We start from the raw sequence: 22,977 nt of genomic DNA, 5'->3' as shown, positions 1-22,977 counted from the left end.
CCTAAGTCTGCCTTCCACTGCCAAAAAAACTATATATAGTTAGCCAACTTTCTAGAATTATCTTAGGTTTGATAATGTTAAAAGCAATGACAGTAACTCCTCTACTATTATTTTTCTCATTATATACCTAAATCGAGCACTTAGTATGTTCATAAAAATTATCTCTGTTCCTACAAACTCTCTTATCTCGACTGAAGTTTTAAAAATTAAGAGCCCTTAGTTGGCATCTATTCTGATTACTCCTGGCCCAAAGTAAACAACAGCAAAAAGCTAGAGATTTCCAAAAGCCTTTTGTTAAGGCATAAGCCCCATTTTAAAAAACCAATTCTTAAAATGTTCTTTCTGTGAGAACAAAATTTCAACAAGAATGTCATATCTTCAAGTTTAGGCTTAGGAAGAAATAAAAAGATTTAATTCAAATTTAATAACATTTGTTTTAAAAATAAAATATCCTCTTTTACCAATTTCAGATTTTATGTTCATCTTTTGCTGTCACTACTTGTACAAATGTCTTTTTTTCTTTTTCTTTTTTTATTAAAGTATAGTTGACTTACAATGTTGTGCCAATTTCTGCTGTACAGCAAAGTAACTGAGTCATATATATATCATAAATATATTTATATATATATAAATGTTTTCTCACATCATCCCCTAACATATTCTATCAAAGAGATTGGATTCAGTTCCTTGTGCTATGCAGTAGGACCTTGTTTATCCACTCTAAATTTATAGTTTGCACCTACTAATCACAAACTCCCAGTCCAACCCACTCCCTCATGCCTACAAATGTCTTTCTACTAAAATGTATTTGGGGTGCTTGATAGACCTCAAACAGACTTCTCAAGGTATCTTTTCTCAAAGCACCCACAGAAAGAAAAACCAAAGTCACAGACAGAAGAGACTCCTCTAGAGGCAGTTATTCATTTCCTGAGCTAACCCACTTCCTTCTTCAAACATTTCCTTCTCTTCACCAATGTGTTTTTTTTTAATTAGTATCCCAATCTTCTTGCAAAATGTACTTCTGGGTCTGGGGCATGGAATCTAGGCAAATGACAATGGTCATGTCACTTTCAATACTATTGCTGTGGTGATATAAAATTAGAATCTCAAATGGAGTGTCACTTCCATAATACACAAGGCTCCCTGCTCTCTTAAGGTGATGTTTTAGCAGCAGAATCCAGGTCATTATGAGCTAGAGCCATGTTAGAGAAAATAAATGTTACCAATGTGAAAAACTGAATATGAAAAAATTTCATGGCTCTAGGCTACTCCATTATGGAAAACTATGGCATCTTCCAAGATAGGGAAATCAGTTTTTTTTTTTTAATCTTTCAAACCTTAAGCAAACTGTAATGAGTTGCTTGGTTTTTTTCCACATTAAATACAACATTGGAGATAAAATGGAAAGTCTCATAATTATTAAAGTAAATGTATTTTATTAGAAATATAGCTTCTCAATGATTGTTGCCTTAACTTTAATCAAAACAGACACAGAGAAGGCTGAACAGAAATTTGGCTACTATGATTCTTCCATGCTAATAATACAAAATATAATTTAAAAAATCAAATCAGCCTTTACCTAAATATGAATATAAAAGTCTTTATTTATTTACCAGCAAAGAGTGATACCACAAAACAGACAGAAGAAATAAATTCTCTTAAAATGTTTATTTTTGTCAGAATAGCTGACGATTTTCTGTTAAGTCTTTTGGTTTATTATTATAATAAGCATTCCCTCCCTTGAAAACTCCATTCAAAATAACTCAATCCTTGAGGTAAAGAACTTTAACTAAAAAACAAAACAAAACAAAAAAAAACCTGATTTTTTTATAGGAAAAACATTTTTAAATTCCTTTAAGCTTGATAAATAGAAATAATCTCTTCTTATTCTACTCTGATGCACAACAACGTACTTTATACAGCAAAATATCCAGTCACTTATTGGCAAACAGAAGGTGAAAACTATTCATTTACATGTTTTACTCACAGTACAACACTGCCATGTTCATATAGACTTTTTCTTTTTCTTTTTTTTTTTTTTTTACAGTTACCAACACTCCTCTGGCAAAGACAAGGTTTTGAAATGGCAAAAGCAACAGAAGTTTTAGATCTCAAAGCTCCGGAAGGGAATTAATCTGAGTCTTCATCATCAAGATAGTCTTCAGCATTGCTTAATGTTCGAACTGCATCTAAAAGGAATGGTGGGGGGGAGCAAAACAGAGAAATTACAAATGACTCAGATTTTGTTTTCACTTTCAAAGCTCCTGACAATTCAACAAACTCTAATCTGTCCTCAGTATTTTCCCTGAGGATCTTTTTCTACTTTTGTTTTCCAGTCTACCTGATCAGATTCCGTTGCCACAGAGGCTGACAAATACATTTGTCTGTGTGTCACCCAGCCATGCAGAAAGTTAAAGCACCTGGTGCTAAGGTACCGTTAGTCGAAATCACACAAAATATAAACAGCCACATGCACCACAACCAGCGTGGAACACACCAGAAGCCCAACCACTCTAACAATCCGGCTTCCAAACTCCTCTCCCAAAGACAAGGGCACTGGGTGACTTCTGTGAGTCGACAGCCTGCGGCCTTAGCTCAAGACAAGGTCACTGGATAGAAAGATAACTAATAAGGGGGGTGGGGAGGAAAGAAAGAGAAAGAAAACACAAAGCCTCAGTTCCATTTTAGAAAACATTGGTAAGTGGAGTTCCCATCGTGGCGAAGCAGACTAGAAACCATGAGGCTTCCGTTTAGATCTCTGGCCTCACTCAGCAGGTTAAGGATCCAGTATTGCCGTGAGCTGTGGTATAGGTCAAAGACAGCGGCTCAGATCCCTCGTTGCTGTGGCGTAGGCCGGCGGCTACAGCTCTGATTAGACCCCTAGCCTGGGAAACCCCATATGCTGTGAGTGCAGCCCTAAAAAGACAAAAAAGAAAACACTGGTAAGTATACTCAGAAGCAAAGGAGACTGAAGTGAAAAATAAACATTTTAAAGTAGAAAGAGCAAACTCCATCAAATGCTAAGTCAATTCTGAACAGGGTTCAAAAGGAAGACATCTAGTTTTTTGTTTGTTTTGTTTTGTTTTTGTTCTTTAGGGTCACACCTGTGGCGTGTTGAAGTTCCCAGGCCAGGGGTGTAATTGCAGCTGCAGCTACTGGTCTATGCCCAGCCACAGTAACTCGGGATCCTTACCTCACCTGTGACCTAAACCACAGCTCATAATAATGCCAGATCCCTGACACGCTGAGTGAGGCCAGGGATAGAACCTGCATCCTCATGGTACTAGTCAGATTCATTTCTGCTGCACCACAACAGGAACTCCAGAAGACAGAGTTTTTAAGCGTTCACCTGTCCAGTCAAATTTAAATTGTCTAGTCAAATTCCTATAGCAACAGATTACGCTAGGTACAATTTTTAAGGGAAAAATTGAAATGTAAGTATAAGTGTATTAAAACATGTTATAGCCCCCAGAATATGGTCTCAAATACTACAAGCCCATGCTCATTGGAGAAATGACTGATTACAAGTTTGGGGCAGAAACTATAAATGATGAAACTGAAGCCTCTTGTAATGCCATAAAACAAGGATCCTATCAATGACAGTTTCATTTTAAAAGAGGTCAAGGAATTCCCATTGTGGCACAGTGGAGACAAATCTGACTAGTATCCATGGGGATGTAGGTTCAATCCCTGGCCTCACTCAGTGGTTGGGAATCTAGCATTACCGTAAGCTGTGGTGTAGGTCGCAGATGCTGCTGTGGCTGTGGCATAGGCTGGCGGCTACAGTTCTGACTAGACCCCTAGCCTGGGAACCTCCACATGCCGAGGGTGTAGTCCTAAAAAGACAAAAGACAAAAAAAAAAAAAATTTTAAATTTGAAAAAACAAAGACAAAAAAAAAAAAGACATAACTATCAATTTGGACCCTACTTAAACTGTAAATAGACAAGTAAATAAGTAAGCAAAAGATAAAAAACAAGCATATGAGAAAATAGCAAATTTAGAACATCACAATATTATTTGATGAAAATGTAGTTTTTTAAGAGTCTTTATAGGTTTAGGAAAGATGATTATTGAGAAAAAAGGAAGGAGAAAGGGAAAGTCAATATAAGGGAGGGTATAAACTGATTTAGATTATACAAGAGAGTTCCCTAGTGGCCTAGCAGTTAAGGATCCAGCGTCATCACTGCTATGGTTCCAGACACTGCTGCGGCGAGAGTTCAATCCCTGGCCCAGGAACTTTTGCATGCTGTGGGCACATACCTCTCCTCCCCCACATCAAAAAAAAAAAAGGAGAGAGAGAAGGAAAGGTCCATACAGACCACAGCAAGGCAAGGGAAAACAGAACAGTTTGTCACCTGACTCTTTCAGCTCTATTTGCTCATGCAGAGACTTCTGGGTCTCTCTGGGGTCTGAGCAAGTGTGATGCTTTCCTTGTTTATCACAATCAAACTCACAGTGTGCATGAGACACTGATAATCTTTAGCTCATAAGAAACTTGCTCCTTGGTCAGGACATTGTGGAGGTGTCCATAGAGCAATAGGAAGTCAGCGGCAAAGAGAGGAAGTGAGGCCACAGTCCGACTTCCTGACCCCACCAAGGCAGAAGGGGGTGGGAGGTCCACCTCAAGTAAAACTGTCTCTCCCACAGGGCTGCAAACACGGCTTCTCAGTCAGCATGTAGCTGGGGAGCACCACTCAGCTGGTACACACTTACTCATTTGGTAGAACCTATATTCACCTATGCACGGGTAATTACTTTAAAGAAAGACTTGCTCTGTCAGTGAACATTCATGGCTTAAATAAGGAATCTCAAACTGCTTAAGAGTTTACACTTTACCTCAACTGAAGTGAAATAAGAATCTGGAACACTTAACTGAAATAAAGGATAAGAGGAACAATGGATTCATGAGGACTATGATGGGAGTTTAATGTCAGGTGAAGAGGATGATGCTAGGAAGATCCCCTGGCAAGCCAAGAGGGGGTCTGTTTGCCATTCTTTTTTTTTTTTTTTTTTCTGGTCTTTTTAGGGCTGCACCTGTGGCATATGGAAGTTCCCAGGCTGGGGCGGAATTGGAGCTGCAGGTGCCGGCCCATGCCACGGCCACAGCAACACTAGATCTGAGCCAGATCTGTGACCTATACCACAGCTCATGGTAACGTGGGATCCTTAACCCACTGAGTGAGGCCAGGAATCGAACCCGCATCCTCATGGATACTAGTTCATTACCAATGAGCTATGATGGGGAACTCTGCTTGCCGTTTTTGATTGACTAAAGCAGGGAACCAGGAGACTGACTCTATTTTATTGCTTCTGCTAGAAATGGATTGTGAGACAGCATAATACTGCTTCTTTTCAGAAACCAAAGGATATCTAAAGAAGAAATAAGTTTTCCAAGGGTTCAAAAATTAATGGGAATTTGATTCAAATGATAAAAACAGTACTTCATTATTCAAGTTTAAGAACTCTGAAAAAGATAATACAATAAGAATAAAATGAAAACAGACGCACTTAGCCTGTATAATGGAAATTTCTAAAAAGTTGTTTTGGTGATTCTCCACCAACATGGATCAGTAGAAACTTTAGATTCTAAAGCAATACTGAAAAAGTCCAGGATGATTAGTAGCAATGCAGAGACTTGCAAAAGGTGTCTCCCATTACAGTAGTTCTTTTCTAGAAAATGGCATGTAAAAAAGGTATCCATTACATGTAGTGTCCATCGTGGCTCAGTGGTTAAGAAACCTGACTGGTATCCATGACAATGTGGGTTCAGTCCCTGACCTTGCTCAGTGGGTTAAGAATCCAGCTTTGCCATTAGCTGTGGTATAGGTCACAGACACAGCTTGGATCCCACGTCGCTGTGGCTGTGGCATAGGCTGGCAGCTACGACTCCAATTCAACCCCTAGCCTGGGAGCCTCCATAGGCCATGGGTGCCACCCTAAAAATATAAAACAACAACAACAACAACAAAAACCTATCCATTACAGTTTCATACATCAAAGTGGTATCTTCTACCTCTTTTTTTTTTTTTTTTTCTAACTCTTTCCACCCTCCCTAGCACTCTTTTCAGGAATCATCACAGTAGAATGAATCTGGGGGAACATTCAATAGGCTACACACTGAGAAGTCAAATAAACAGCCAGTCTCTGAATAGTCATCACGAATGACACAAATGTGTTTAACACCTTTTCTTTTCTTTCCTTTTCAAAACCGCCACACTTTGACAGAACTGTATGTGAACGTTTCAAACCTCTTTCCCCACATCAGTAGACATTATCCTTAAGAATGTACACTCTGGAGTTCCCTTATGGCACAGTGGGTTAAGGATCTGGCATTGTCACTGCAGTGGCTCAGGTCACTGCTATGGTGTGGATTCGATCCCTGGCCTAGGAACTTCCACATGCCATGGGTGTGGCCAAAAAAAAAAAAAAAAAAAAAAAAAATGGGATGTACATTCTGCCTTTAAAAACCACCTACAGACCTGTGAATACATACCAATATGTTTACACAGTCTAGAATAATTTTGATTACAGTGTATTGATACCCTCATTTAAAATAGAAAATATTGGGAGTTCCCATCATGGCTCAGTGGAAATGAATCTGACTAGCATCCATGAGGACGCAGATTCAATCCCTGGCCCCACTCAATAGGTTAAGGATCTGGTGTTGCCTGAGCTGTGGTGTAAGTCATAGATGCAGCTTCAATCTGGCATTGCTGTGGCTGTGGCATAGGCTGGCAGCTACAGTTCCAATTCGACTCCTAACCTGGAAACCTCCATATGCCACAGGTGCGGCCCTAAAAAGACAAAAAAAAAAAAAAAAGAGAGAGAGAGAGAGGGTATAATCATAAAGCTAGCAAGTGCTTAATTATAAAAATATTGAGAAGACCACTCATAAAAGCATATCTGAATGGAGAATATGGAGACAATAGTTCTCTGATAAGAGCTATAATGAAAAGCTATTATGAGAGCTGTAATGAAAAGTTAATTGCAAGTAACAAAAGAAACATACTAATCACAGCAAAAAATCAAAGGCTCTTCAAACTTGTTGCATAAAGGTATTCTACCATGTTGGAGGTTTCAATTCAGACCAAGGATATAAAATCCAACTTTAGAATCACCTGAAGAGTTTGCCATGAAAAAAATTTTCCCCTACATTAAATCAATAAATCTTAGTCCTGATGGCACCAAGAGGAAAAAGGATTAAAATCAAGGATTAAAACCTGGGAGTCCTGTCATGGCTCAGTGGAAATGAATCTGACTAGGATCCACAAGACGCAGGTTTGATCACTGGCCTTGCTCAATGGATTAAGGATGCGGCATTGACATGAGCTGTGGTGTAGGTCGAAGACGTGGCTCGGATCTGATGTCGCTATGGCTGTGGTATAGGCTGGCAGCTCTGATTCAACCCCTAGCCTGGCAACCTCCATATGCCATGGGTGCAGCCTTAAAAAGACAAAAATAAATAAATAAACACACTTAAAAAACACGTACCTGTTCCCTGTTTCTTTTTCAGGAGAGATGCACAGGCAGCATTAGTAGCCATGTCCAGGGCCAGTTTCTTCTCATTGTTCCTTAAGTCTGTTCTAGCACCTTCCCCAACACAAAAGAGTAAATTAGGTGTTTAAAGACGCTACAGTAGCAGCCAATCCTCTTTTTTTTCAGTTTCTTTTTTTCTCCGATTTTATTGAGATATAATTGACAGCACTGTGTAAGTTTAAGGTGGGCAGCATAATGACGTGACTTACATACATCATGAAATGACTATCACAGTAAGTTGAGTGAACGGCATCATTTCGTATGGATACAAAATTAATGGACTGGAAAAAAACTTTTTTCCTTGTGATGAGAGCTCTTAGGATTTACTCTCTTAACTATTTCCTCATATAACAAAGAGCAATGTTGATTACATAACAGTCAATGCTCTTTCAATCCAAACTAATCACTTGTGGCAAAACTAACGAGAGAACCATTCTGCCCCAAGTAAGCTCTTTCCAAACAGCAAAACTTTCTCAAAACAGTAACAGCATATTTAGCACCTTTGATCAGGGAGCTTGTTGCTCCACCTGTAATAATTATACACAATTAAAATACAGCCTTTCCTTTCAAGTTCCTACAAAATTGCATGTAAACTTTTCAGTGAGGATTTTACTGTCCCTGGGGTAAAATCCTAAATCAGGTGGACTCGGTGGGCCTTGGCAGGAGTTTTTGGAGATTAAAATCAACACATCCGTTGCCTCCTCAGTTAAAGGTCTTTAGAAAAGACCATGTGAGTTGAACTTGAAGGGATTAATATTTATCTTCCATATATTCTCAAGCATGTTAGCAGAACAGTAACACTAAAATCCAAAGGCAATCCATTGTTCCTATAGCCCATCTTCTATTCACTTTTTTCTTCATCTTTGCTGTGTTATAAATTACATCAGAATTCATGAATACATTCTCATTGTCCAAGATTCAAAAATACAGAAATATGCTGAACAAAAACTTACGTCTCATTTCAGCCCTCAACTAACCCCTTCTTTCCCCTCTTTTACCTTCCCCAGAAGTGACCATTCCCAATAAATGGGCATCGGTTCCCAACTTCCTTACATGCAAGAATGTATTCACAGGCATATGTGGACATATACACAAAATCATACTTCAGGTATTAGTCTGCAATTTGACTCTTTTTTTTTTTTTTGCCAGTGATATTTTTCTTTTCCCTTTTTAAAAAACTGAGTTATCAATGATATACAATTTTATGTAAGTTTTAGGTGTTCAAAATAGTGGTTCACAATATTTAAAGGTTATATTCTTTTCACAGTTATCATAAAACAATGGCTCTATTCCCTGCATTGTACCATATATCCTTGTAGTTTATACAAAGTAGTTTGTACCTCTCAATCTCCTACCTCTATCTTGACCCCTCCCTTCCCCCTCCAACCCATAACCACTAGGTTTGATTTTTTCTGAAATTAACAATATAGTGGTATTCATTCCTTAGCAGTACATATACTTGTAACTCAATCATTTAAACACTGGTAAGTATTCTATTTTGTGGACATTCCAAAATTTATTTAACCACCCCTCTATTATTGAGGGCACTTAAGCTGTTTCTAATTTTCATTATTACAAACAATACTGCCATGAAACTTCTTGAACATCATCTTAGTTTTTATAAGAACTTCAGAAGGGTGGCTTCCTAGAAGTGGTTCTGAAATGTTAGGATATGTACGTTTTCGTTCTGCTAGCTACTGTCAGATTGCCTCCCAAGAAGGCTTACCAATTCACACTTTCTGCCACTGTTTGAGAGTGCCATTTCCTTTGCGACCACATCCTCTTTAATAAACAAATGTCCCAAAGCTCAAAGGCACAAAGATATTGTCAAGAAGAAAACAGTATTTTTATTAGGAATATGGCGATTGTGAGTGAAAATCTCTCGTGAGCAGATTTACATCTCTCCAAAGCTCGGGTTACATGGAAAACCTCATTCTCTCACTGTGCTACAGGTCAAAAATCCTGATGGCTCATAGTTCTGTGATGAATCATATCTTACTTTAAATTACAGTTGAGAACTTACAAACATGATTTCTGTCAGGATGGGAAACATTCAGAGACAGGATGCTAGAGAAGAAAGCAAGCATTTCCTGTGTCCCTCTCAATCAGTGCTGTCCAACAGAAAATTATGTGAGCTACAGATGTAATTTAAACTTTTCTAGTGTCCACATTTTTCAAAAAGTGAAATTCATTTATTTTTTTTTTTTGGTCTTTTTAGGGCTGCACCTGCAGCATTTGGAGGTTCCCAAACTAGGTGTCGAATCGGAGTTGTAGCTGCTGGCTCACACCACAGTCACAGCAATGCAGGATCTGAGCCTCATCTGTGACCTATACCACAACTCACAGCAACGCTAGATCCTTAACCACTGAGCGAGGCCAGAGATCGAACCCGTGTCCTCATGCATACTAGTCAGGTTTGTTAACCACTAAGCCACAATGGGAACTGCAAAAGTGAAATTCATTTTAATTATATATTATATTTGACCTGGTATATCCAAAAAAAAATATTATCACTTTATCATGTAAACAATATAAAAATGATTGTGAAAATGATTGTGGGAATCAGGTATCTTATTCTCTGGATAGTTCACACCTGCTCGGCTCAAAGCAGTACAGTATAGCTATCACATTCTTATCTGTCAAGACTCTGCCACGAGAACAGGGACCTTGGTAACTTTACCCATACAGTTCTCTTAGGCAGATTGTCTCTGCATGTGTGCAGTCACATGTATAGACACACACACACATACACCCCTTCCCTCAACCCTTTAATCATGCAGAAATATGCAATAAATTCTTACTAAAAGTAGTATATGTAATTTTAAAGCCTACCAAGCTTTGAATTTAAAATCAAAAACCTACACAAATTACCTCTATCATGCCATCTTATAACAATTCTGTGAGGTACCCAGAGTGGAGATTAAGATCCCAGTTTTAAAATAAGAAGCCGGAGTTCCTGTCATGGCACAGTGGTTAATGAATCCAGCTGGGAACCACGGGGTTACAGGTTTGATCCCTGCCCTTGCTCAGTGGGTTAAGGATCCAGCGTTGCTGTGAGCTGTGGTGTAGGTTGCAGACGCGGCTCGGATCCTGTGTTGCTGTGGCTCTGGTGTAGGCCAGCAGCTGCAGCTCCGATTCAACCCCTAGCCTGGGAATCTCCATATGCCACGGGATCAGTTCTAGAAAAGGCAAAAAGACAAAAAAATAAATAAAATTAAATTAAAAATAAAATAAAATAAGAAGCCTTGGAGTTCCCGTCATCATGCAGCAGAAATGAATCCAACTAGGAACCATGAGGTTTGATCCCTGGCCTTGCTCAGTGGGTTAAGGATCTGGCATTGCCGTGAGCTGTGGTGTAGGTTGAAGATGTAGCTCAAATCTGGCATTGCTGTGCCTGTGGCGTAGGCCAGCAGCTATAGCTCTGATAAGACCCCTAGCCTGGGAATTTCCATATGCAGAACCCTGGGTGCAGCCCTAAAAAGACAAAAACAAGACCTAAATAAATAAATAAAATAAAATAAAATAAAATAAAACAAGTCTTGGAATTCCCATCATGGCTCAGTGGTTAGGGAGCCTGACTAGTGTCTATGAGGATGTGGGTTCGATCCCTGGCCTCCCTCAGTGGGTTAAGGATCCAGCGTTGCCCTGAGATGTGGTGTAGATCACAGGTGAGGCTCAGATCCCGTGTAGCTGTGGCTGTGGCGTAGGCTAGCAGCTACAACTCCAATTCAACTCCTAGCTTGGGAACCTCCATATGCCCTGGGGACGGCCCTAAAAAGACAAAAAGACAAAAATAAAATAAGTTTCCCTACTCTTTCAAATGGTGTAACTGGATATAGCCTAGTTTTCAGGGTAAGCAATAACGAGATAAACTAGGCACGCTTTACCTTTTGCCAGAAGCAACTGGACGATATCCGCATAACCCTTCCAGGCAGCAGCATGCAAAGCTGTATCTCCCAACTTGTTCTGTGGTGATAACAAGAAAGGGGAGCATTTAAAAACAAGAGTGTGGACTGCAAACATGCATGAACTTAGGTTTACTCTAACCTAAGTAAACAGAAAATGAGAACAAAGTTATAAAATCATGTAAAATTCCGAAGAGGGAAAGGAGACTGGAGAGATGAGAGGTGAGTCATTTGGGGAGAGGCGATGGGCTAGAGTAGTAGAAATGGACTTGGCAGAGCACAAGCGGAAACTCAGCTGTCTGCGGAGGGAGATGTCAGGAGGAAGCAGGCATATTTTCCCCGCAGACACCAGTGTGAATTAGGAACTAGAGATGCCTGGAGATGATGAAGGAATGGATGAGGCATGGGAGTGAAACCAAGAGTACTGGCTGAAACTTTCTAAGGAGTAATTAGAACCCTAGAACCCCAGATCACCTTCCTCTCTCCTTGCTGCCAAGCCACCCAGTACAGATGGTAGAATTACCCTGCTGAGAAATTAACCAGAGAGGAGTTGCTGTTGTGCTCTGCGGAAACGAATCCAACTAGGAACCATGAGGTTGCAGGTTCAATCCCTGGCCTCTCTCAGTGGGTTAAGGATCCAGCGTTGCCGTGAGCTGTGGTATAGGTTGCAGACATGGCTTGGATCCTGCGTTGTTGTGGCTGTGGTGTAGGCCTGCAGCTATAGCTCTAATTCAATCCCTAGCCTGGGAATCTCCATATGCCATGGGTACAGCCCTAAAAGCAAAAAAAAAAAAAAAAAAAAAAAAAGAAATTAACCAGAGAGTTTCCAAGCTCATGGAACTTGGAGGTACAAGAGAAGGTAGCAATTAGGCCAGGAACTAAAAGCAGGGGGGTAGCTGAAAAACCTAAACTGAGCGGTAAACCCCCTCTTCCAGCTGCCTTTACCTACCCCACAACCCCAGTGGATCCAGTCTAGCTAGCATCCACCCTCAGAGAGAAGGGTGGAGAAAACTTCTCAGGTAGAAGTGAACAGCCCCACTGTGGGTCAGGAAGAGAGTATTTATGCTGGCATCTGGTTATAACCCCAAAAAACAGCCAGGACCTCACCACTTCACCCTACAGAGAAGCCCACCAGTTGACAAGCCTCACCAGCACAGAGCCCCCAATCACACTCATACATGAGCAGACAGAGGCACTAGGTAATCAAGGACAGACTCCAGTATTTGAAGAAAGATTAAATAAAACTAACAGAAAAAAAAAAAACTAACAGATCTCAAAGGGAAAAGATAGGAATAGCAGAAAATATTTTTAAGATATGCAATTAATGTAAAAGAAATATAAAGTGGTATTATGAAATGAAACAAGAAAAAGGTGCTATGTAAATGTCACAGTAAAAAAGACCTTGTAGAAGACAATGCTAAGATAGCTCCCTGCTCCCTGTCCCCAGGATTCATCCTGTAAACAATTTCCTCCCCTTGAGTGCAGGTTAGACCAGTGAATATACCAGGATATCACTCCCATATTTAGTTTTCTAATCAGTTGATGTTAGGTTCATCGAAAATCAATTATCCTGCATGGACATGACCTAATTTTAAAAAGGCACTGCAAGAGTTCCCACTGCAGCACAGTCAGTCAAGAACTCAACTAGTACCCATGAGAATTTGGGTTCGATCCCAGGGCTCACTCAGGGGTTAAGGATCTAGCGCTGTGATGAGCTGTGGTGTAGGTCGCAGGCATAGCTCTGATCCAGCACTGCTGTGGCTGCAGCTCCAATTCAACCTCTAGCCCAGGAACTTCCATATGCCTCTGGTCTGGCCCTTAAAAAAAAAAAAAAAAAAAAAAAAGGCATAGCATTAGCAACATAATCTCCTGTTGGCATTGTGGAAGAATGCAAACAGCCATGCTGCGAACTGTCAGGAGAGGTGATCTCTGAAAGCTGAGGGCCTCAGCACCACAAGTATAAGAAACACAATACTCCCAGCAATGTGAATGAACTTGGAATAGGAGCTAAGCTCCACATGAGAACTTCACTCCAGCCAAAACCTGGATCCCAATCTGTGGGACCCTGAGCAGAAAACCTAGCTAGGCTACCCAGAATTCTGGCTTACAGAAAGTACAAGGTAAACAGGTTTAGTTCTAAGCTGCTAAATTTGTGATAATTTGTTACACAGCAACAGAAATCTAACACAGAGCTCTGGGGAATGAAAAAGGTGACCAAAACAAAAGGGTGAGAAAATCTCTGAGAAAAACTAGAGGCTCAATCTGAGAGTGCCAACATAGCTACTAATGGGCATTCCAGAACCAAAGAACAAAGGAAACAGATAAAACTATAAAAGAAATAATACAAGATATTTTTCCAGGCTGAAAGAGTTCACCAGAATTATCAGCAAAAGACTCATGCCCAAGCACATCACTGTGAAAGTTTAGAACACCAAGGATAGAATAAAACTCTAATCAAGAGGAAAAGCAGATTATGCACAAAACAATGGGACTCAAAATGGCATCAAACATCTCAAAAGCAACCCTGGGAACTAGAATAACTTGGAGCCAGGCCTGCCAAATTCTAGGGAAGTCATTTTCAACCCAGAATTCCATCAGCCAAATAGTCAACCCCAGGCTCCCCTTTCTCAGGAATCTACTTGATGGTACTTTTCAACAACAGGAAGACACGGGATCCAGAAAAGTGAAGATACAACACAACAAGGAGGTAAAGGGTTTGCCAGGAAAACAGCAAAGGGCAATAGAGACCGAATTGCTTCAATTAGAGAATGAAGAGAGAGGGCTTCAGGAAGTCTGATTCCAAGCAGAAAAAAAGAGAAAGCAACTGATTATAATTTACATTTTAGAAAGATATATCAAAAGAGAGTATAAAAACAGTATAGAAGTCATTGTGAGATACCAAAAAAAGTTAAATAAAAATCAATAAATACAGAAACAAAAACATTTAACAAGCAATGGATGATATTTAAATATTCATAATACTATAAGCATTATATAGTAATATAACCAAAACTATGATGATTCATTAGGAAGACCAAAGGAGGAAAGATTGGGTGGTGGGTGCTGGGAGACAGCTGGGCAGTTGACAAGCTTAAACCATCACCTACCAGAGAGAATGTCAAAATACTTATGAAGATAATGAATTATGAGACAGCTCCATAAGCACATTCCTTAGTAGCATGAAGGTGAGAAGAAAGAGCTAAAAGCTGAAAGTGATATAGATGAGAAGTAAGGCAGGCATTTGGGGCTTTATACAATTTGGACTTCGTACAATAACTTTTTAACTATGTGCTTATAGTATTTTGCTTAAAAATTTTATGAAGGAGGAGTTCCCGTCGTGGCGCAGCAGTAACGAATCCAACTAAGAACCATGAAGTTGCGGGTTCGATCCTGGCCTCGCTCAGTGGGTTAAGGATCCGGTATTGCCATGAGCTGTGGTATAGGCCAGTGGCTACAGGTCTGATTCAGTCCCTAGCCTGGGAACCTCCATATGCTGCAGGTGTGGCCCTAAAGTGACAAAAGACAAAAAAAAAAAAGCGAGTTCAAGACACCAAGATAGAATTTTACACACCCAGAAGCTGTACCAGAAAAGCAAGGCAGGTGGGCTAAATGTCTTCTGTGTAAGCAATCTCACCTGCTGGTTCAGTTCAATGTTTGGCTGAGTAAACAGCATGTCCACTATATCTGAAATTCAAATAGAAAAGATCTTATTTAAGAATGGAAGTAAAAGTCTACCAGGTCTGGGCATAATAATTTTTAAAGAGAAAGAGAGGACTCTTTTTAGACAAATCTTAAGAAAATCCTTGTAACAAATCATTCAACATTTAGGTAAATAGAAGACCTAAGAATCTAAAAGTAAAATTATTTAGGGGAAATTTTTTCAAATAATTTGGCTTTTGCATTTTCACATGACATCTGTGATAGGAATATTATGTTTGCTGGGGTACTTAATAGTCTTATTACTAAGTTGAGTTTAAATTTTCCTTTAACAATGCTATTTAATTTGTTGGGTTCTTTGTTTCTCATTGTTGGGATTATTTTCTGCGTGTTGCAGAGAGCAGACAAAAGTGAGTGGTGTGGCAGATTCTTGGCCAGGCTAAAATACATCTAGAAATTCCATTTGTCATTATTATTGATTATAATGGAGAAAGTTATCAACTGAATCACTTACTCAAGCAAACACTATTTTTCCCCTAAATCTTAAACTTAAAAGAGTACTGGGGGAGTTCCCATTGTGGCTTAGTGGTAACAAACCCAACTAGTATCCATGAGGACGGGGGTTCAATCCCTAGCCCCACTCAGTGGGTTAAGGATCCAGCGTTGTTGTGAGCTGCGGTGTAGGTCAGATAAGTCTTGGATCCCAAGTTGCTGTGGCTGTGGTGTAGGTTGGCAGTTGTAGCTCCGATTCAACCCCTAGCCTGGGAACCGCCACATGCCACAGGTGCGGCCCTTTAAAAAATTAAAACAAAAAAAAAAAAATCAAACTGGGAAAAACTAAGCTAGAGGAGTGAATTCTGCCCCTTTCTTCTATGAGATTGGACAGTGGGGTTTGTTTTTATATTACTGCTGTTTTCCTGTCAGCTTTCCAAGCCTGAGAGAAGAAAGCTTCTACTCTTTCAAGTGAAAGAGGTCCATGTACTAAGGCTGACCAACCACATTTTGCCTACTGTTTTAAAGAGCTTCCAAAACAGGGCTTTTGGCTGATGTTCTGAAAGATTTAAAAAGAATAACCAATTTTTTTTTTCATTTCTCTAATTCTGGTTCCCCTAGATGAAGCACATTTTCAATAGCACAGACATTTGTGATAACAAACAAAATGTAATACCTTTGTGGCCCCCATGACAAGCCCAATATAGGGCAGTGCTTCCAGCTTTGTCTAAGCCATTAACACCAACTCGGTTGTCCAAACACTCTCTCAACCAGCTCAAGTTGCCTGAAAAAAATTTACATTTATAAAAACACATGAAACAGATTTCTGGGTTGTTCTGTTTTGCTTCTAAATCAATTTCATCCTGCATAAGTTTGTATTTGCAAAGGATTAATAAGTCTGAAATTAAAACCTGCCCTGTAATGCATTCACTATGGTACATTTTGACTTCCAGTTTATTCATGGAAAGCATTAATATCAATTTTTAATGGGAAGAGCTGCCTAAATGAGTCCACTTATTTTTACTCTGTTTAAAAAAAAAAAGTTGGAGTCTCCACTGTGGCATAGTAGGTTAAGAATGTGACTGCAGTGGTTTGGGCTGCTGTGGTGGTGTGAGTTCGATAACCCTGAACAATGGGTTAAAGGATCTGGCATTGCCATAGCTTAGGTTTAGGTCGCAGCTGTGGCTGGGATTTAATCCCTAGCCTGGAAACTTCCATATGCCACAAGCGTGACTATTAAAAAAGAAAAAAAGAAAAAAAAAAAAAAGTGCTTTTTGTGTGTAAAATCCTGGAACTTTTGGGGGGGGGACAGTCAAGCAGAGACTACTCATTCATATTAAAAATGCATTTTCCAGGGTTTCCGCTGTGGCTCAGTGGAAATGAACCTGACTAGTATCCATGAGGATGCAGATTTGTTCCCTGGCTTCGCTCACTGTGTTAAGGATATGGCATTGCAGTGAGCTGTGGTGTAGGTCACAGATGTGGCTCTGATTTGATGTTGCAATGGCTGTGGTATAGGTCAGCCTAGCCCGGGAACTTTCATATGTCACATGTGCAGCTCTCAAAAAAAAGCATTTTCAGTTCTTAAAAGAACAGAAAAAACAAATAACCTACCTAAAGTTGCTGCTCTTATATGTTAAAGTATAGCTATTAATTTAAAGTTCTCTTGCTAATGCTGTAAATATCTAGTTTACAAAGAATTTTTATAATTTCAATTTAGTTTAATTCTAGTTATACACAATCCTAAACCAATGGTTTCCTTTTGCACATTCAGATTTTAAAAAGATCTAAAATTGGAGTTCCCGTCGTGTCTCAGCAGAAACGAATCTGACTAGTATCCATGAGGATGCAGGTTCAATCCCTGGCCTTGCTCAGTGGGTTAAGCATGCGGCGGTTGCCATTAGCTGTGGTGTAGGTTGCAGACAAGGCTCGGATCTGTTGTTGCTGTGGCTGTGGCGTAGGCTGACAGCTACCATTCTGATTCGACCGCTAGCCTGGTACCTCCATATACAATGGGTGCAGCCCTAAAAAAAAAAAGACCTAAAATTAAACGAAAGAAAGCTCAATGTGGCCTTACAAGAACTCTCCATTCTCTACAGCAGGGTTTCTTAACAGCAGCCCTATGGATATTTGGGGTTGGATAATTCTTTGTTATGGGAGTTGTACTATATACTGTAGGATGTTTAACAACATCTCTAACCTACATCCAAAAAGTGCCAGCATACCCCCACTGCTAACAGTCAGAATGTCTCCAGACATTACCAAATGTCCTAGAGTTTGGAGGGAGGAATTACGCCTAATGGACAACCACTGATCTACAGGATAAAGTTCCAAGTATGAGGCCCATCCCTAGTGCTCCTTCCTCCCCTGCTGCATCCTCACCATACATGCTTGCATTATAGCAACTCTCCCAGATGCTGGACCCCCAAGAAGACCCCGTCCTCTACCCTTGTTACTCATTCTGGCCTCTAGAGCCTACTTAATTGAAACACACTTCAATTGCTATTCTTATCACACTTCAATTGCTATTCTTATCACAAGGTCTTGTAATGATCTGCTACACATGTCTCTCCTCCTCAAGACTCTGAGCTCGGGGAGTCATAGACCATGCCTTTCCACTTGCCACTAAGCACATGGCAGGTAAAGTACTCCCAAATATTTGTGGACTGACATTCTGGAAATTAAAACCACATATTTCTCTAAAGTGAAAGCAGGCAGTTCAAAGACTGCCTCTGGGGAAGGCAAGGATTTAACTGGGATGGGAACATTTCTGGGAGATAGGAATGTTCCAGATCTTGATCTTGATCTTACATGGGTGTATATATTTGTCAGATTCATCAAACTAGATAATTAACATCTGTGTGTTTTACCATACTGTGTATCACAATAAAAAAGAGTCACACCTACCTCTTTTTGCAGCTTCATGCAATGGATTGTCAATGGATTCTGCCTGTTCAGCCACTAGATTGAAAAGAAAAAGGAAAAACCAGTGCTGAGAGACCACCCAGCTTCAGAAGTACCACGACTTTCCATCGTACAGTTTCCCTTACTTAATGTGGATTTAAAAAAAAAAAAACGACAGATAATCAAAATGATGTTTTGTGCTTTGAAAGAAGCTGAATTATGTGTCAAATGAAACCAGGCTAAAACAATAACCTAGCAATTAACTGTGAGGATAAACAGAAACAAACAGCAATTAACTGGAAGTATGAATAAAAACAACAACAGAAAAAGTATGATCAAAAACAGATCCAAGGTCTGCACACCAGTTTACTCAAGTGTTTCACAAATTTAGTCAGGAAACTGCAAAAGAAAGCATTTGATGTTGACTTTTACATACTATAAAAACATCCTGCTTTGAAGATGGCTAAAAAGAATTGTCTCCCTTGTGTGCATATGAGGAATGGGGTAAAGGAGAAATATTTTATTTTGCTTTCTGCATTCAGAAAGGGCAATCAGCACACCTATACTTGCCTCTACAGAAGGTGTGTTCACTGTTGTCCTAGAGTCAGTCAAAGTGACCATGTGAAGCTTGCTGTCCAAGTGACTTCAGACCCACCCCTCCCACACAAAGGGCTATGGACACTCCCTTGGCTACGAGGTATCTAAAGCAACAGAGGAATATTTTATACCCTCAGGGTCTGTAACCAGCTGGGTCTGGGATGCATAGTAGAAGTTTATTTGGGATTTCAAAGGTTAGAGGAGTGTAGAAACATTTGAAGTCTTAAAATCCAGAATGGTATGGCCCTTAGACTGGTAAGTGGGACCCCTGTGCTGAGACTCAGGCCTCAACCTCACTCATTTTCCTCCCCTCTCCCTTCTTCTCCTCCTCTCCACTCCCCCAGGAGCTTTACGTACCTTCCTGAAATTTCCTAAGTCCCCTTCCAGTGTTTGGAACTGGTGCCTGATGTCAGCCCTATTGGTCTAAGGATGTATCTAAATGCTCAAGTTCAAAAGAATCTTAGAAGTGATTTAAATCAAACCCTCTCATTAGACACATAGAGAAATGGTCCCAGGAGCAGCAGTTAAATGCCTTAACTAAGGTCCCTTGTTACAAAGTGGAAGAAGAAGGTTTTAAACCCAAGACCCTTGTTTATCAATCCTATGCGCTTTTTACTTTACTCTGCTGATTTTTATGAAACTCTGTTTTATCCCCCTTCTGATTAGAACCAGCCTCATGGCCAGGGCCCCATCTCATGGCTCAAGCTCCCTAAACTGCTCTATTACTCATTTAAAGAACATCACTGCCCCAAACATTAATTAATATACACAGCAAGGTTACCTCATCACAAAAGGACTAGTCTGAAAAACAAAAAAGAAGGAAAAGAAAAAGAAGAAGAAAAATGTTCTAAGAGTTGAAGGAAATAAAACCATGAGCATTTTATCCTTGGAAATGTTAGGTTCTTTCAAGAATGTTACAATGCATTTTCTTAAGTCAAGCTCAAGTACCTCCAGTGTCCACGACCACTTTATTAAGGGCAGGTTCAGAGTAGAAAATGTCCGAGCCTGGCAATGAGTCCAATGATTTCTCTGCCACAGCAGGAAGCAGAAAGGCCTCAGGAATCAGACAAATGAAAGTACACAAAGTACACCCCAAGTAAAGCCACTGCAGCCAGGCTTACCGTAGTTGCTTGGGATCAGTCCAGTCCTGCCTTTGGAAGTGCCTTTCCACCAATTGGTATCACTCTGGTGAAAGAAGAGTTAGATTATTAGGTGGCACCTAAATAGTGATGTTCTGGTCACATGCCATCACTTTGAAAACCATGTGGCTTTTTTTTTCTTTCCATTTTCACAGGGCAGAACAGAAAATATTTTTGTTTTGTTTTGTTTTAGGTAAAATACAACACACTTCCAACTCAAATACAGAGTTACTGCTCTACTAAGTGCCCACTGCCCCTGGTCACATTGATCAAGTTTCCTCACTCCCTAGTTACTGATTCCCTTTATCACTAAAGTCTAAATATACACACATCTGCCTGTAACAAATTGAATAAACTTTGCTGGAGAGCCTCAACAGTCAAACAAATCAAATGGAAATAATATGAAAGAGAAGGAAAAAAAATTATATTTAGTTTGATCATCTACAGGATTTATTTTGTCCAGAGTCTAACTTCTCTTAGTCTCAAAAAAAATATATATATATATATATGTGTGTGTGTTTATTTAAACTTTGTTATTTGCTAACTTTTTATTATAGAAAAATTCAAGCCCATACCAAAGTAGAAAGATAGTATAAGGAACCTACTCATGCCCATTTCCCAACTGCATGAATTATTTACTCACGGCCAACATTATTTCTTATATATCCTTACCTATAACGTCCCTGTCCAGATTACTTTGAAATAAATTCTAGACTTCATATTATCTTATCTATAAATATTTCAATATGAATCTCTGAAAGGTAAGGTCTTTTTCAAAGACATAATAATAATAATACCATTATCACAGCTTAAATTTTTTCAATACTAATTCCTTAATACTACCAAAGAGCTATAATATCAAATTTTCCAGTATGTCTCATAAGGGCCTTACAATATGATGGATTTGTTTGCCTCTTCAATCTCTTTTAGCCTATAGGTTCCCCTTTCATTTTTTTTTTTTCATTCCTTTCAATATACTTGTCAAATAAACTAGTTTGTCTTAAAGAGTTTCAAACAGTCTGGATTTTGCTCATTGTATCCTTGTTATCAAAACTGTTCCAGGAGTTCCCGTCGTGGCACAGTGGTTAATGAATCCGACTAGGAATCATGAGGTTGCGGGTTCAGTCCCTGCCCTTGCTCAGTGGGTTAATAGGTTAACGATCCGGCGTTGCCGTGAGCTATGGTGTAGGTTGCAGACACGGATCGGATCCCACGTTGCTGTGGCTCCGGCGTAGGCTGGGGGCTACAGCTCCAATTAGACCCCTAGCCTGGGAACCTCCATATGCCTTGGGAGCAGCCCAAGAAATGGCAAAAAGACAAAAAAAAAAAAAAAAAAAAAAAAAAAAAACAAAAACAAAAACCTGTTCCTTTGTGCCCCTGTATTGCCTAAATTGACATTACTTCTAGAGGCTTAATTAGATTCAGATTCAATTTTTTTAGCAAGACGGTTCCATCTGTAGCACTGATTTTTCCATCAGGAGAAACAGAATGTCTGGTGCTCTCTCTTTTTGTAACATTAGTAACCACTGATGAGCACTACCGGGATCCATTTTTTCTTAAGGGGTGCAAAATGGTGACTTTTCATCATCCCTTCTTGATTTGAATATCTAGGATATTCGTTTAAAACTTTCCTTCATCAGCGCTCAGGTTACCCAGAAATAAGTTCATAGAAAAAAGGCAGAATAAATGCTGATTCTTTCCTTAACAGTTGTCAGAATAAAACTTTGGTACCCTAGCATTCTCTCAGGCTGACCAGGGATGTTTTTGTTTTTAAGAATCATTGGAGCTCATGAATTATTTTTTTCATGAATTTAAACACAGTAGGTGTGTCTCAGTCTTTCGGATTGTTGCCCTAATTGCCGAAATTGTCCTATCTTTGAGTAGCAGCAGCCTCTTCAACATAGTTCTTGTGTCTTTCCGGCCTGACCCTAGTAGTCTTGCTTTCTAGTAACAAGATGTCCTGGGATTACCTTGTTCCTTTGCTGCCCCTGACCTGGTACCAGACATTTCTCAAAGGAACTTTGTTCCTTTTAATGGGAAATAATATATTTATTATTGGGTTGGTCTTTTTTGTTTGTTTTTGAGGGTTTTTTATTTGCTTGTTTTTTGGCCTCTTCAAAGAACAGAGCAGAAAATATTTTTGTTTATTTTATTTTAGATAAAATACAACATACTTCCAATTCAAATGCAGAGCTACCTAACCTCATCGATCTTACATCTATCTGTATATGCTTTCTTGCAGGCTGGAAATCTTGTTTTTTTCCTCCAACTCTGACCTAACAACTCATTTGCTCTAAACCACTACACATATGCAGCAATATCAGAATAACAGTACCAACACTTCAACAACCTCCCAATTGAAAACAGTTTATAATTTGGGAGTGGCAGTTCTTTTTGCTTTTCATAATATTTTATCAGATATGCTCAGTTGAAATGCTGAGTTTTAAAGTCACTTGGAATAGTTCCTCTATATGTGTTATGCCAAATACCTCTGGGGTACAATTAAGTTCATTTGATTCATGCTGCTTCTAATTTTCAGGGATTGCTTTTTACCATTTAATTTAATTTTACAATTATGCAAAAGTCTGCAGACTCCACAGTCAGATCTCCAAAACAAGGTGTATATATTTTTTTAAAGTGTATAGTCCATCTACATTCCTCTACCCTATTTCCCTTCCCCCATATAGGAGAAACTACTTTTTAAAATTTTATTGCTCCTTTTCATTTTAAACTGAGAAAAATAAA

At 39.4% G+C, this 22,977-nt stretch overlaps 1 protein-coding gene and 1 long non-coding RNA gene across 5 annotated transcripts in view; one reads left to right on the top strand and one right to left on the bottom strand.

Moving 5' to 3' along the window:
• Positions 1–512: 512 nt before the first annotated feature.
• LOC146407062 (uncharacterized) lies at positions 513–6,782 on the top strand. The gene is made up of 2 exons (XR_014822931.1): positions 513–3,248; positions 3,705–6,782. It is a non-coding gene; the product is annotated as an uncharacterized LOC146407062 (long non-coding RNA).
• Positions 1,417–22,977, bottom strand: part of OSTF1 (osteoclast stimulating factor 1) — a 144,767-nt gene continuing 123,206 nt past the window's right edge. For 2 of the 4 annotated variants that reach the window (XM_085009566.1, XM_085009573.1), the window contains 7 exons: positions 20,215–20,278; positions 18,500–18,553; positions 16,269–16,376; positions 15,078–15,127; positions 11,426–11,504; positions 7,494–7,592; positions 1,417–2,189 (listed from right to left, as the gene is read on the bottom strand). In XM_085009566.1, coding sequence (XP_084865692.1) covers positions 2,131–2,189; positions 7,494–7,592; positions 11,426–11,504; positions 15,078–15,127; positions 16,269–16,376; positions 18,500–18,553; positions 20,215–20,278 — 513 coding nt within the window. In that variant the 3' untranslated portion in view covers positions 1,417–2,130. 4 annotated transcript variants of the gene reach the window in all.

The sequence above is a fragment of the Sus scrofa genome, chromosome 1 (assembly GCF_054392235.1).
Source record: "Sus scrofa isolate SSC_HxYL_T2T_F1_AM1 chromosome 1, Sscrofa_HxYL_maternal_Yorkshire_Landrace_v2.0, whole genome shotgun sequence".
NCBI lineage: Eukaryota > Metazoa > Chordata > Mammalia > Artiodactyla > Suidae > Sus > Sus scrofa.
The sequence above is the reverse complement of the archived record's forward strand: the minus strand, read 5'-3'. Positions and strand labels throughout refer to the sequence as shown.